Below are 14,725 nucleotides of genomic sequence, written 5' to 3'. Positions count from 1 at the left end.
ATCTGATAACCGTAACCAGTGGGCATCATCGATGCTGGGGGAGGCTGAGATGTCGGCCCACCGTACGCCATATAAGGGGGCATCACAAAGCCATACGCCTGAAAGAAATGACCGCTTAACGCGCCGCAAGAGTATTCGCTCTTTTAGACATCGTCGCATCGAAGTTGAAGATCGGCAAAGTCTTATCGTGTATTTTTTGAAATTTCGAGCACTGTGACGAGTCGTAAAATTCCATGGATTTTCTGAAACCTTCCATAACTACTACCTGATGGACGAACTGTTGAGGAACTCCCATTTCCTCCATCGTATAACCACCAGGCGGAGTATAATAACCACCTTGTGGCTGCTGCTGCTGTTGTTGATAAGTAAAATGAGGGGGAGGTGGGGGCGGTTGTTGCTGCATGCTTTGGTTCATAGATGCAGCAGCACCCTTACCCTTCCCTTTACCAGGCCCATTAGGGCCCCATGAACCGCGGCTGTTGCTATTGCTGGCCGGTCCTGTTCCACCACCCATATTGTTAGAAGATGATTGCTGTTGTTGTTGCTGATTAAAGCTTGTATTTGCTTTTGTAGACATGGCACCCCAACTGGGCAAGATCTAGACTCGTCAGTGACCGAAGTTGAGTTCTTTTCGGCGGGACGACGACTCAAAATCAAGCCCTGAAAACATCAGCATTATTATTATCCGATCGCCACCGTCTCCCATCGTAAGATCCTCTAAAGAAACGTGAGACACGTGCTATCGACGTGGGCATTTTCCTTCTAGCGAGTACGATCAGTTGCGACAAATTCCGCCCGACCCCAGCAGCCAAGTCTGAGACCTCCGCAGAAATTGTTATCCAATACGTCCAACGACCAGTCCAGACACGTTGGGGTACTAATGAACTGCCACCTTATGCAATCTCGCAAGTGCACGTTTACAACCGAACCGACTTGAGGAACAAAGCCTCCCAAATTCATTCATCGATTTTATGGGCGCGCGCGATTAACGGATCATTTTGCCACTTAAGGGCCTAAACTGAATCAGATTCACTAACACAAGGCGCAGGGCCTTTTTCATGAGAGCAAATTGCGCCTCAAACGAAAATGACTCTCCAAGTAGCCTTGAGTGATCCCGGCTTACTTTTCCACTACTCAAGTAAACACTTCAAGGGCCTTGAATCAAGGCGTCCTAAGTCAAGTTGCTCCGTAACATTGAGAAATTACTCAAGTACTTCTTAGGCATACCTAAGTTGCTCCTTAAGCTGCTCCTTAACTTAGGGAGCCTCAAATTGAGTATCCTTGTGAATCAGGCCTATAGCTGTCAAGCTATATCGTCAGCCAAGTATATACGCTTGATCCAAAAAGCTCACACTCAAAAGAGCAACGCAAAAAGAGCAATACAATCAGGGTATTTGTGGACTAAGATACTGGCTAGGGTCTTATTCCTGGCTCAACAGTCGACCGCTAGGGACTCGAAGCAACGCCAGGCGATTATCGAGAAACTGCGGGGCGGACTTCCGGGCGATCCGGCCTTGGTATCTTTCGATGGTATCACACTCCCTAGCCACGTCTTAGCGATTGCGTCTGAGCAGAAGCGTTTAAACGTGGGTTCTCACATCCACTGTGAGCACGGCACTCTTCGACGAGAAGCGGCGCGGAGGTATGATGGTGGTGTTCTCACAGTCGAAGGAGAAATGGGTGATGAAATTGGTCTGCTCGTGTATTCCTTCGATCCACGAAGCGCTGCTGATGAGTCTCTTGTATGCTGTATTTGCTACATCGATGCAAGCTGCCCTAATGACCTCTGGAAGTGTGCCTGTCGTCGGAAGTTCTGCATGAACTGTGTTGCTAGCATGATACTCGCAAGAACGACGTTCGGGGATCCCTCAGTTCGTAGGGAAAGTGAGTGCTGCCCTTTCTGCGATGCTCTGAGGGGTATACCCTACATGCCACATCCGCTGGATCGCTTGCGAGCACAGGTGTATCTGCAATTCAACCTGGTATTGAGTCAATACTATTGACACTCAATAACTTCCAGTGTCCTACTGGTCTTTCCGAACTGGTTCTACCCAAAGTCTTGCCGTTCAACTGGATTCTCCAAATGATACTATCGGCTATATGGCGTTATGCATATCTCTATGAATACAGTGAGGCTTTGAAGGTACGGTTCGAGCTGTCGCACGATGTATCTCCCATTGACGTTCTTGTTCATGAAGGATGTCATGACTTTTGGCCTTGCACTACGCTACTACCACTTGGTCGTACAGGACTCCTGCGACATGAGGGAGACGAGGCTGTTAGAGCTACTCCCATTCCCTACTCTCCAGTACCTATGGAAGACCTGTCTGAGTGCTCTTCAGTGAGGAGTTCGTTTGAGTCGTCTGTTGCCTTCGACGACAAGCGAGAGGATTACGACAGGGAAATTCCCAGAACGAGAAAGAGGAGATCTATTTCTGGCAAGGATGACTCTGTTGAGATAGATTTGGAAGAAATTCATATGGATGGTGCGCAGTACCGGGGAAGTTCGGCAGGAGGAGAGGACCATGCTGGTCCCGATTGGTGCAATGACCCTGATAGCTTTCGGGATTCGGCGGGAGCAGAGGCAGACAAAGAGCCGGATGAAGAGCTTGAGCGGGTACGGTCGATATATGGGCTTCGGTTCTGTATGACATGCGGAAAGCTATTTTGTTGTTAGGTTCTCTCCGGCAGAGTCGCGATTCCGGCAGCTTGCTTCAGTACGACGAATAAGGGGAAAAGAAGTGTTTGGATTCGCAGTATACAATACCGCGAAAAGCAAGGTTTGAAGCAGAATAAAGTCCGATATGAGTGCTGCGCAAAAACCTGCTACTGTTCTCTGACCATTCAGAGCCGCGAGGATGGACATTATTGCATCAGACGTCCAGATCAACACTCTAGCAGCTGTGATAAAGTATCTGACCCCGTTCGAGAAGAGCAGACTCGATTGAGGAGGAAGGTATTCGAGAAGTTAAAAGCGAATGGCAGACGGTCAGGCCAGGTAGAGAAGCTCATATCCGAGAATGCGATAGATTCAACTACCCTTCAGCGGCAGCGAAATCTGCAGGAAGCGGCGTATCGAGCAGACCAAGCTCGTGACAAAGCACCGACTGCTCGACAGTCTGAATCTGATGCTGCCCAGTATTAATTTCATCGAGTATGTTCAAAATAATGCTGGCAGGTGTCGCGGAAACGACAAACCCCTTTTGGTGTACGCTGATACCTCTCCGACCGACTCAGTTATCGTCTTCCTAGCCGAGAGGAATGCACGGCATGTCGCCGGTGCGAGCGGGTTGATCCTCGACGCCACCTTCTCTGTGAGTCCTAGAGGATACTGTCAGCTATTAATCGGGTTGATGCCATCATAATTTCTCCATCAACTTGATGGAGAAATTAGGCTATTACGTTCCTCTATTTTACTGTTTGATGAGCAAAAAATCTGAAGAGCAGCACACCAAGGTCTTTCTCAAAGTGAGGGATACGTTGACGGAATACAATCTTTTTGATCTGTTGAAAGGTCTTTACGTGATATCCGATAATGAAAGCGCCCTCCGCAGTTCGGCATCGAGGATCCTGGAATTGAATATGGAGGCCATGCTGCAGTTCAAATATCATCTAAGCTGGATGAGGTACCTAGCTGAAGTGGGCTTGGTGAATGTTTGCTTTGCAAAGGATTCTCAGACGAAGCTGTGGCTAAAAGAATCCATGGGACTACCATGGCTGCCGCCATCAGAGATTTTAGCGGCCTGGGGTGAGATCATCTCACTGAGATGAAGTCACGTCGACCGCCAGGGCCTGCCGTGGGTAAGTACATTGCCTATTTGGAAAGCAACTACTTGTTGGATACGGCTCGGTTCAAGCGCTCGATAATCATCAGAATACCACAAATCCATTAGAAGGAGTTAACCGAGATATTGGAAACGGTGCTTCGTCGAAATCGAGTGCCAGATTTTTTTGCGATAAAATATTGAGCTTGCAGGTCAAGTCTGAAATCCGACTCAATTCCATTGAAGCCGGGGAGGAGGCTCGTCCGTCCCGCAGCTTTGACGTACAGCGGCATTCCCTCTTCGTGAAGTACAGAAAGGGTCGGCTTCCGCGGAGACAGCATCTCTGTATGGTGGCGGAGCTGGCCGGCCTGAGGCGTCACATATGAGGAAGGAGACACGAGTATGATTTTGGATACAATAAGCCTCTTCGTGCCTCAGTTTTTTTACTTTTATACAGCTGCCATTTGCTTTGTCTCTCTCAAATATCGGATTTGGTTCACCAGATACGCTGGGAAAGAGGCACTTGCCAGTAGGCAATTGTGATACTTCTATGGTTAGCTTGGGAAAGGTTATAGTTATAAATTGTTATTCGTACTTCGCAATCCCTACTAGTGAAATTAGACATATTTCCACGAGTTGGTAACGCGGCGTTGCTAGTAGATTCTACTAAGTAGAATAGTGTTTATGCACTGAATGCTATTTTGTTGGTTAGAACAGGTTATAGCACTGCTTAATATTTTCGAGAAAGTGCGATTTACGAGAATAGACCTCTTATATGTATCCTATTCATTTAATAGGAACGTTCCGATTCTCCGGAAATAGAAGCGATTCCGAAAATTTTAGCTGCTATTTAATGGAACTTGGCGTTGAGTAAAGCAAGCTACCTCCATGAAAAAGGTTTTTTTCGATAATAGCAGCGTCTCGGTGGTGCTGTTTTGTGTGACGGCCGATCCAAAATGATACGATATTTTGCGTAAAGAATTATCCAAGAACGAGCAGTCCATAGTAGTAACGACTTGAGGTTACTGAGCCAGTATGTAACACATAATGTGTTGTCTGTTGCCAAGTAGGTTTTCGTGGCGAAGGGGCGGAGCTCGCTTAGTCCTTTTAGTAGTGAAAATGATCGCTGCGCAAGTAAGATGCTCAGAATTGATTTGCATATGTATGATACATACAATGATTGTCCACGTTGAAAAACTCGCTCATATTACATCGTAACATGGACTTCGAATTAATGAGGGCCCTACGTTGATTTGAAGTGACAAAAATCTGTGGTTCAGCCGCTGCGGTTCCGTCCAAGGTAGTCCACAGTGTGGACTCCACACCCTGTTCAACATGTGCCCAGTGTGTAGGCACACTGTAAGACTAATAGCCCGGTCCTACGCCGCCAGTGGCGAGCGAGAGTCTTTGTTACGTGTTTGTCGGTCTGTATTATCCGTTGCAATTTGTGGTAGCCACGTATTGTTACCTTTTCTTTACCCACCCGCAGCCACCCGGGATTTCCCGGCGCTGAGGCAGGTGACGTCATTCTGTACTTCGCACGGAACCGTTTCTGCATTATTCCCGCCCTGCCCCAGCGTCCGGGTTTGTGGTTCCCCCATCGGCACGTACATGTTGATATATTCCCATGACTGAGTCAACACACTTTGAGTTCGGGATACCGAGTGCTATCAGTGAGTTCGATGACTTGAAGAGGAATATCACTACAGTAAATACCAGGAGGCGCGGCAACCTAAAATTGCCAATCTCTTCACAGGAGAAATTGCAAGACTCTGCAAAACGGCTAGGGGAAGCTTCCAGGCCGCAAGAATTCATCGCGGAGAGTCTCAGTTACACATCACATTGTTTTTGCAAATGTGCCTCTCAGAACCGGAATCTTGAATTTGCTAACCATGGGGCTAGGCTCATACGAGGGGAGGTGCAGTGAACCTTGCATTTCTCATACCTTCGTTCTTCAGGTTTCACAATCACACAAGGACCTTGAGGCTCCGCTCGAGAAGTCGCCGAGCTGGGGCGAGATACCCGTCGCTTACTCACTTTGGTAGGCAAAAGCTGCGAAAAGAGCACTATGGCCGGAGCGGATCTCACTTCAACTAGTGCGACATTGCGATCCACTCTGCCTGTCAATGTTCAGAACAATACGCAATAGTTTGGAACTATTGGGCGTGCAGTAATTTGTGACTTTCCAGCGCCCTGGTCTTCGGACCCCGGTGTGTTGAGTTATCATAGTACACTGAATTTGAGAGCTGTCTTCTCCTAATGCTCATAGTAGGAGCATCCATAGTCCATTCGCCAGGCTTCGAAGCATGTTCCCTTGTTTAATAGATGCCTGCAGGAATATACAGTGGATGGTTCATAGTGAATTTGTTGATATACAAATACACAACAATATTGGCAAAGTAGTTTTCTAACGACAGTTTGGCCGAGCGGTCCAAGGCGCCAGCTTCAGGCGCTGGTGGCTCATCATTTAGCCCTCGCCAGAGGGCTAAATGTTACGCCCCGAAGGGGCGGTTTAACCCCTGGGAGGGGAAAGGGGGGAAATGAAATTCCTCCACAACTGTTAAGTATGAGGGGTCGGGCAAAATCAATGGTAGTTTGTTCTTGACGAGCCGGCTAAATGCTATCATGTGTCCAATTATCTGGCCGGTTACGATGGCTTGGCTGTCAAGTTGCTAGGGCTAATTGCTGTGATTGACCTTACCTCGTATGTTGGGTCAGTGTCAGTGATGAACTGAAGTAGTTGTTGTTTCATTTACCCCTACTAGTTGTGTCGTCAATTCATAGTACTCGTATTATCAATTATTCGACAACGGAGGCACATGATATCGATCAATGTTCAGAGGGAAAGGTGGAAAAGGATTTAGAATGTTTAACAATCATTGTCAAACACTGAACTTCAAGAGGCTCGTTCTTTAATTCGAAGCTCATTATTGAGCTATTATCAAGCGGCAAATCATCGTTGATGATCCAACCATGCGGAGTTTCGGAGCTTGGTCGCAGGTTCCAAATGTTTAATCGTATCAGATAGTAGAGTATCCGAAATGATGGATACTCTAGATATGGTCAAAATACTGTGCCCAAGCGAAACATCGCGGTTTGCAGTTTTCTCTCATTTGAACTCTATAAACCGGTCCTAAAACTATCACTCCATTGTTGCAATAGATTGAGATAGTTTCGATGCACTGGTCTACTGACGGTCACAGTTTTTCGTGATAATGGAAAGACTCATATACCGCTTATGGAACGGGGCAATGGTATTATCCGTGATCATACATCACTGTGATGGGATGATCCAAACGAGCGATGGTAAGCCATGACATATCTGCCTTGAGCTACTGACGCACGATTTGAATTGACTTACACAAGGAGGACAGAGGCTTCTGAAGTATACAAGTTCTGAGTCCCGAAGTCAGGGGCTTCCCCATTATAACCGCACTATCGTCGGAGACGACAGTTGAGACACGCCCAAAATGGGCTGCTCGCGGAAATTCACGAGTATCACCGTCTAACTTCAGTTCTCAGTAGAAAGAAAATAATGACAGTTCACAGGCCTTTGAGTCTGAGGGCTTCCCCATGATAACCGCACTGCTATCTGGGACAGCAGTTGAGACACGCCCAAAACGGGGTGCTCGCGGATATAATCATGGGTACCACCTACAGACCGCGCCTGCGAGAAAAAAGTTACGATGACTACGCTTCGGGACCTGTTTCTTCGTCTAGATCCATCTTCTTCTTGGACTGCGGCCGACGGCGCCCCGCTATTCTCCTTTTCGACTTCCTCGATCGGCGTTCCGCCACTGCAGCAGTAGCCGTGGCTTTGGACATCTCACTTAGTGGTGAGCTTTGTGAACAGAACGCTCTGTTCGTTAAGCGAGAGAACCCACTACGATGCTCATCGAGGGCACCGACGGCGATGAGATGCTTCACCTGGGAAAGATTCTCTTTCCACGACTGCTCATGCTGCTCATTGGCGGTACTAGACTTGGGGTCAGCCAGATGCCGCAAGTTGCCCTTACCGCTGGCCACGCTCTGGAAGTAGTCTGCAATACCATCGAGGTAGGATGGATCATGCATTTTGCGGATCGCCAGAGCGTGGATGAGCAGTAAGCTTGTCCAATCCCTTAGGTGTGGCAAGACGAAGCTAGTGAGGGCTTCCAGATAGTTGCCCTGTACTTCGAAGTTCGTCATACTCACAAATGTGCCTTGGCACATACCATATTCGCCAGAGATACCCGGTCGGCACAGCTCGGCGAAGATCCTAGACCAGGAACCATTGTCGATCGAGTAGTAGAGGTTCTTCGAACGACGCTTCCATGACCACGATGGATGCTGTATTTTGAGACAGCTGTAGGTGTAGTCGCTGATAAACTGCAATCCGGAGAAGGACTCTGATATGACTTTATGGCGGCCATAACTGTCCCATCGATTCCCCAGATGCGGAAAAAGTTTATTTAGCACACATTCGTCCACCTTTCCCTCTTCGCATCCGAGCATCCACCACTTCAGAACATGAGCAAGCTCTCCACCAGGCTGAGTGAGCAATGGTATGCACCGCGAAAGTAGTATGTTGAGCCGTATCCTGATGGCACGTACCAACATATCATCACTCATGACCTTGAGTCGGTGGAAGAAAGAGCCCACAACACCGAGAACCGGGCAATCTTCACCAAGTCTTCTTATGTCCTCGAAGAGAGTCAGAACGCCGCTCCTTGATGCCTCATCCTCCGAGATGTAGGACTCAGGATCGACATACGAAGATGTGCTAGATGAAGCTCCACCAATACCATCCTTCAGTGCGCGGATGGCACAGCTCACTGCGAGGACGCAGAGCGTTAGGAATAATTGCATCGATCTGCTGTATACTCCCTCCTGGCTCTTGCAGTCACCCCATTTGCCCCAGCGGTCGATAGCTTTACTAGAATCCGAGATGTCCATGTTCGGTTATCCGAGGAACTAGAGAAAAAACTACAATACCAGTGGTATTATACCATCACTGCAAAGGTCAACCGTGCCCCTGTGCCTTGCTAGTTTTATCCCATTCAACAAATGAGTCATTCAGTCGAGCTCGCATCAAATACGTAACCATAATGAATGCGGGTAGTAATAAAAGACGATCCATTATTCCCAACACCTGACTGTAGTGAGCATAATTCCACACATCACGGAAAACAATAGGGCTCACGCACGTGGAGACGAAAGAGCATCGTATATATAACGCTTTAAGCGCTTTAACGCTTTTAAAGCGTCGCTTCAATATAATGCTCTACTAGCTGACTATCTAGACACGGTACTGAGCCCTGATCTATACTCTAAGGCCCTGAGTGCCGATGAACGTGTTTGTGCTGAGAAGACAATGAAGATTGTGCGCCATTGCTGCGTTGTCTCCTCCTGTGGCGGGAAAATAGCCCACTTGCGGACGACCCTCTCACAGGCTCATCGTATTCAGTAATACCAATTCGTTACATTCGTTACGGCTCATTCGGGCGTTTTCCCTCATTACCACACGAAAGACCCTTACATTGATTTCTCACGTCACCACGTGACTCATGTGACGTGAGCACATGTCTCTGGGCGCCACGAACGATTATGTGATGCCTGGGCGAAGGGCCTTTTTAACGCTATCAGAGGATCTTTTTGTCTTCCTTGGCTGCATGGATGTAGTTGAAGTTTTAACCCAAATAATATGCCCAAAACTCACTTGAAAACAACACATACCGGTCAGAAATTGACTCGTAACTTGAGATTCGTAATGGTGACCAAAGAGAACAGATCAGATGCTGTGCTCCATAATTTGTGAAAAGAAAAGATTGATATGACGACTGACGGCTTGTAGACCACAGCTTCGAGTACAGGAGCTTCTCTCATCTGGATGCGATGAACGTTGTCCTAGTGATAAACCATGGCCTTACTATATTGAATACGAAGCAGTAGATCAGAGAATTCGCAGGGCCCGACTCCAGGGGCTGAGTAGGCCGAGCCGGATTCATCAGAAGAGAGTGTGATTCTCAGAACCTGTTAAACAAGAGACTACAAAGGCTATGAAGAACAGCACGCTGTGATATTACTGAAAAACAACTTCGAACTCACCTGAAAATCCCTGACTGGAACTATACTTCCATATCTCCTGTCGCACTGGGCAGTGCCAGTTGAGTCATACTCTTAATAAGGGCTGCTCGCAACGAATTATGAGGCAGGAGTAATAGCAATCAGGGATTCCAGGCTATGATTCAGCAATGATGTTAACCATCTCTCACTTATCCAAATCTACAACAAACGGAACCAATTTGTATGATAAGAAGAAGCCGCACATGGCCTACCAATTTCAGCGCTTGATGATTGCTCATGCTGCGTAGAGCACTTGAGTGTTCTTGCATTATTTCGGCATCTTGCTCGATCACTCTCCAGGAGCTTCTTTACAATATCTCCACTCTCGCACCACACCTCGAAGGGAGGATCGTGAACAGGACAGTGGCGATAAAGAGCTCTATTCTTGCCCACTGCTCGAGGATGGAAACGATGCTCGTTCTGGACGTCGTCATATTTCAAGCTGCAACGACTGCACTTTTCTTTTTTTGCCGTTCTCTCAGCGAACAACTGAGGTAGGATATCCCTATCGAATGCAGTCAAGTCGGGGTACTGCACTGGACAATACCGAATACCAGCACTCTTCGTAGCCGAGCCAACTGAACCAATCTGATTGCGCATAGGGTGCGTATCATTCCGGATGGGTAGTTGGCACCATGTGCAAGTTGGCGGTTTACGCCCAGTAGTAGACTTCACATCCTGCACAAGCTTCTCTACCAGTGATAGATCTGCGAGTAACGACTTCGCACGGATCAAGTAGGGATTCATAGGAGAAGCTTCGACTGGTGGTGCATCGACTCGAACTGCTGGATGTGGAACAGCTTCGCTAACTTCGAACAGATCCTCGGCGACTTCGATTGTGGGTTCTCGCAATGCCCGCATGCGGTCCCTGCCTCGGGGATCCTCGGTCTCAATCTCCTCTGCGGCTCTTCGCTTCTTGACACCAGTCAAGAATTTTCGAATCAACTCTCTCGATGTTTGATACAACTGGCAGCTTACGTCCAGAGCCTTCCTCTTACGATACTCCACCTCATAATCTCTGAAGATGGCTCCAACATCACCGTCATGAAGAGCGGCCAAGTCCAAAACCAGACTCGACATTTCATCTGAGGTGCTGGGCGATCTCGGTCTTGCAATGCCACCCGAGAACGCGAGCCGTATCCGCTTCACAGCCGGTTCAGCTCCGTCATCAGACTCATCCGAAGCTCGTGTAATATATCGATAGTCCAGAATAGACTCTAAATCGCCAGTCGATGCCACTGTATCATTCAAGTCCCGAGCAGCTAGATCCATCTCCTTCGCAGTACACTCGTCTTGTTGAAGAGTTGTAGAGAAGGCATCCTCCCAATAGTCATCTTCTTGAGTGATGATACTGCTCTTCACGTCTGCTGCTCGCGCTCTAGTGTAGGAAAGACCAAAGAGCTCTTCATCGGGATCGTTAGCATTGTATTCACGAGTAACCAAAGGGTAAGCATCAATACCGAAGAGGGACGAGTTCCGCTCGTTCAAAACGGCGATAGAGTGGACGTCCATAACAGGGATAGGTAGCATGTCCTCGGCAGGCCTCTTCACAATACGTTGGCACTGTAAAGCAGCATGAGCGATACGCGAGCAGTTATACCGATAGGCACAGTCACAGAGCAAAGCATGGCCTAGCTCGATACCACAATGAGCTGAACGAAAATTGCTCTTTAATACTCGATGATAGGCTTCAACTTGACTGGTTGATCTACAAGTTCGATACAACTCCAGTGGACATGAGGGGTCCCCTCGGTAGAACTCTGTACCGACCAGAGTATATAACGGTAGTGCACCATCCTCAACCGGATCTGGATCCGACAAGCATCCTCGCCTGATGTGGACTTGCAAGTGCTTCCAGATTCTCGGCATATAACTGTTGTAAAGTGGCACACCATCGATCTCCTTATTGTCGTATCGTTCGATAACTTCTCGGACTCGTCGAAAAAGCTCATCCCCGAGAGGAATACGCCGTCGACAGTACTTCTGTACATCCTCCTTGGTTACTCGCTGGATAGCCTGCTGACGGGAGAGGCCTTGTTTTTTGAAGTGGCGTGAAGCTGCATCAACTAAACGTCGCCAATCACCCTCATGTCTGCAGAACATAGCGTATCGGAGGTCCGATGCGAACTTCGGGTACAGCACATGCTGGACATGGGTGATGCCCAACTCGAACCTCCGCATAAAATGAAAAGCATCCAAACGGAGCTTAATATTAGGGCTGATCTTCTGCCATGCTTGTTCTGTGCGAGTAGGTGGAGTATTAGGACCGAGCGGATCAGTGACCACATGATGACGAGGTGAACCGTCTTTGCTCGATGGTAGATAGCCGTTACAGCAATCTTTGTCTACATAGACGTAGAGAGGGAGTACATCATCAAGAGCTACCCCAAGATGAGCAGCAGAGTCCTGATAGCGCTTCGCCAGCCCATGCAGCATCTGTTCATATTCTTCGATTCCATCTCCCTCACAAACCCCCATAGCAATGATAAGCGAATCTTCATTCATGACACTGAAATGCTGACTAGCACCCGCCCCATGTAAGAGTTGCACGACATAAGAATGATCCGCCTTGAGCACCCTCCCCAACAATGAGCTCATAGCACCATGCATATACGGTTCTCGGCGTCGAAAATCTGTTAGATAGAGCCTCTGTAGAGTATCACGATGAACAGGGGGATCACGCTCAATCGGAGGAAACATCTGCAAATGGGAGGCCGGACCGTGGGAAGATCGTCGAGCAGTGCAATGATCCGTATATCGAGTCCGTCGTTCCAGATAATCTTCGACGTGATTCGCATTGATCTGCTGAGCAATATGTCCAAGCGTATTCCCGCCACTCGCTGTTTGACGGACCGATGCGAGTACCTCGCGAGAAAAAAGCCTGCCACCAGGGCCGGATGGAACAAACGGCACCGATCGGAGTACTTCTTCGGGCATGGCTGTAAAAAATTCATCCGCCAATGAGAGAAATCTCTTGCGCCTGTCAGTAAGATCATTGGCGCAAGGACCTGTGCAGACCAATGTAACCGGCCAGACCCAGAAGTCTTTGCGAAGGCCAATACAAATTCGAGGGCCATGAGAGCTCAGCCCCTGCACAGTGAGAGTTCCGCCACATCCTGTACAGGGGAGTGACTTAGGACCAAGGAGCTCCTTGAACTCGACTATGGGATTGAAGATATATGTATCACGGAGAAGATATCGGGTCACATCCGGCGCTTTAGACATCATAGGGTAATCCACACGAATCCAGCCTGCAAAGCTAGAGGACGATCCCTTCCGCGTGATCTCTCCAAGAACATAATCTGCCTGATACTTCGGGCAAGTACCGCATCCAACGGTTTCTGATAGACAAGAAAAACAGTTGCGACCGAGCGACATCGCCTGACATTCGCCAGTTTGACCGACTCGAGACCCAGCCCAACAGGGTGCTAGCGGGCCTCGAAACCTCCGGAGGTATAGCAGTAGATGGTGACGATGGCGCCGAAGGAGATGGTTCTGTCAAGCTACCTAGCGCATCGTAAGGGTAGCCACTATCACGTGAATCCAGAGGTGACTCGTCAGGATGCTCTGTGGAGCTTGCAGTTTCCGTGGCTTCCACTATGGGATAACTTGTCGACGATGAAGGAACAGAGCACGACGGTAGGTCCACCCTCTGCAAATCCTCTTCAGGCGGCTTCGATGCTGATGCAGCAGACTTCGAAGCAAATACAGAGGCGTTAGGCCTGACGTAGGGCTTCGTCGGTAGACCTTTCTGATAAATAGATTTCCCCAATCGAATAGGCTCGCCTCTCTTCCATTGGTCGACCAATTCGCGGACAGTCTTATTCTGTCGTCCGCGGAGCAACGCACCACCCTGATCTATGATTTTCTTCACACGATCCTGCACTTCAGTAGCGCTGAGTTCGCGATGTTGACGAGGCATGATATGTCGTTGGGTGAAAAATTTCAAACTGACATAAATGAAAGCGACTCATAGTTCCTATGAGCACGCAGACTCTGCATCGCAGAGATACTACGACATGGAATTTTAGTGACTCTTGTAGCCCAACATCCGTGCAAAGCTCGTTGCAATAACCATAAAGACCCCTCCAACCCTGGCCGCACCGATTCGGTTGAGTCATACTTCATGGAAGCTGCTCGCGACACTAATGGGCTTGGCATGGAGCATCATCCTATCTGACCGCTTAGCGCACTGATTCATGGAACCAGTTGAGACATGCTCGTGAAAGAGCTGCTCGCGCCTCTCATAGCGGTCATCAGGTCATTGCAACATGCACCGGAATCAGGTTGGGCTTCAAGTCCCGGCTCCCGGCAAAGAGCTGCTCGCCCTTCCAGACACGGCGTAATGAGATCAAAATACACAATACACGTTTCACATCGTAATCTATACGAATAATTCGTCTGTTGACCCGAGAAACTACTTTTTAACGATCAACAACCCAACCCATCTGTACCATCCCATCCCGTGAATTACAGTTGTCCAAGTTGGAATTACCAGAAACCTTCCTCAAACGCCAGCAACATCTGGAGTTCTTCGATAGCAGCTGTAGTACATACCAGGAGCACCACTCGGAGGAAAATGTATGGAAGCGGGAAGTGCCAGAGAGATGGAAGAGACTTAGTAAACTGAAGTACAAGACTTCACGGGTTGTAAACCCAGTAAAAATGGGTGAAAAATTCAACGTCAAGCTGTCCTCCAGACGTAGCAAGACTGACCTCAACTATAGCAGGAGAACAGGATGAGACCTAGGTCTAGGAGACTAAAAAACAGTCCTGGTATCGAGCAGGGAGACTAAAGCAGTCGGGAGAATTTAGCTATAAATCTTACATGCAAAATGCAGTAACAACGCAACATG

At 48.3% G+C, this 14,725-nt stretch overlaps 6 protein-coding genes across 6 annotated transcripts in view; 3 read left to right on the top strand and 3 right to left on the bottom strand.

The window, feature by feature from the left end:
- The window catches only part of Pmar_PMAR020748 (eukaryotic initiation factor 4f, putative), a gene marked incomplete at both ends in the record, with an annotated part of 4,916 nt that extends 4,402 nt beyond the window's left edge, over window positions 1-514 (bottom strand). The window contains 2 exons of the mRNA XM_002781317.1: window positions 62-98; window positions 266-514. Coding sequence (XP_002781363.1) covers window positions 62-98; window positions 266-514 — 286 coding nt within the window. The remainder of the gene's footprint in view (window positions 1-61; window positions 99-265) is intronic.
- Window positions 515-1,221: 707 nt separating this feature from the next.
- Pmar_PMAR020747 (hypothetical protein) lies at window positions 1,222-1,884 on the top strand (the record flags this gene model as incomplete). The annotated part of the gene is made up of 1 exon (XM_002781316.1): window positions 1,222-1,884. A coding segment is annotated over one exon (663 nt), but the record flags the coding sequence as incomplete, so codon positions are not given.
- Window positions 1,885-1,961: 77 nt separating this feature from the next.
- On the top strand, window positions 1,962-2,617 carry Pmar_PMAR020746 (hypothetical protein; the record flags this gene model as incomplete). Its single annotated transcript, XM_002781315.1, has 1 exon — window positions 1,962-2,617. A coding segment is annotated over one exon (656 nt), but the record flags the coding sequence as incomplete, so codon positions are not given.
- Window positions 2,618-7,454: 4,837 nt separating this feature from the next.
- On the bottom strand, window positions 7,455-8,699 carry Pmar_PMAR020745 (hypothetical protein; the record flags this gene model as incomplete). The annotated part of the gene is made up of 1 exon (XM_002781314.1): window positions 7,455-8,699. One exon carries the CDS (start codon window positions 8,697-8,699, stop codon window positions 7,455-7,457), a length of 1,245 nt encoding a protein of 414 aa, XP_002781360.1.
- Window positions 8,700-9,510: 811 nt separating this feature from the next.
- On the bottom strand, window positions 9,511-13,094 carry Pmar_PMAR020744 (hypothetical protein; the record flags this gene model as incomplete). Its single annotated transcript, XM_002781313.1, has 4 exons — window positions 9,511-9,629; window positions 9,674-9,776; window positions 9,852-10,028; window positions 10,082-13,094. 2 exons carry the CDS (start codon window positions 13,092-13,094, stop codon window positions 10,015-10,017), a joined length of 3,027 nt encoding a protein of 1,008 aa, XP_002781359.1. The 3' UTR covers window positions 9,511-9,629; window positions 9,674-9,776; window positions 9,852-10,014.
- Window positions 13,095-14,140: 1,046 nt separating this feature from the next.
- Pmar_PMAR020743 (hypothetical protein) overlaps window positions 14,141-14,725 on the top strand; it is a gene marked incomplete at both ends in the record, with an annotated part of 1,447 nt that continues 862 nt past the window's right edge. The window contains one exon of the mRNA XM_002781312.1: window positions 14,141-14,211. Within this exon, the coding sequence (XP_002781358.1) occupies window positions 14,141-14,211 (71 nt within the window). The remainder of the gene's footprint in view (window positions 14,212-14,725) is intronic.

Source organism: Perkinsus marinus (assembly GCF_000006405.1).
Source record: "Perkinsus marinus ATCC 50983 genomic scaffold scf_1104296942710, whole genome shotgun sequence".
Classification (NCBI taxonomy): domain Eukaryota; phylum Perkinsozoa; order Perkinsida; family Perkinsidae; genus Perkinsus; species Perkinsus marinus.
Note: the sequence above shows the minus strand (reverse complement) of the source record. Positions and strands in the feature narration are given on the sequence as shown.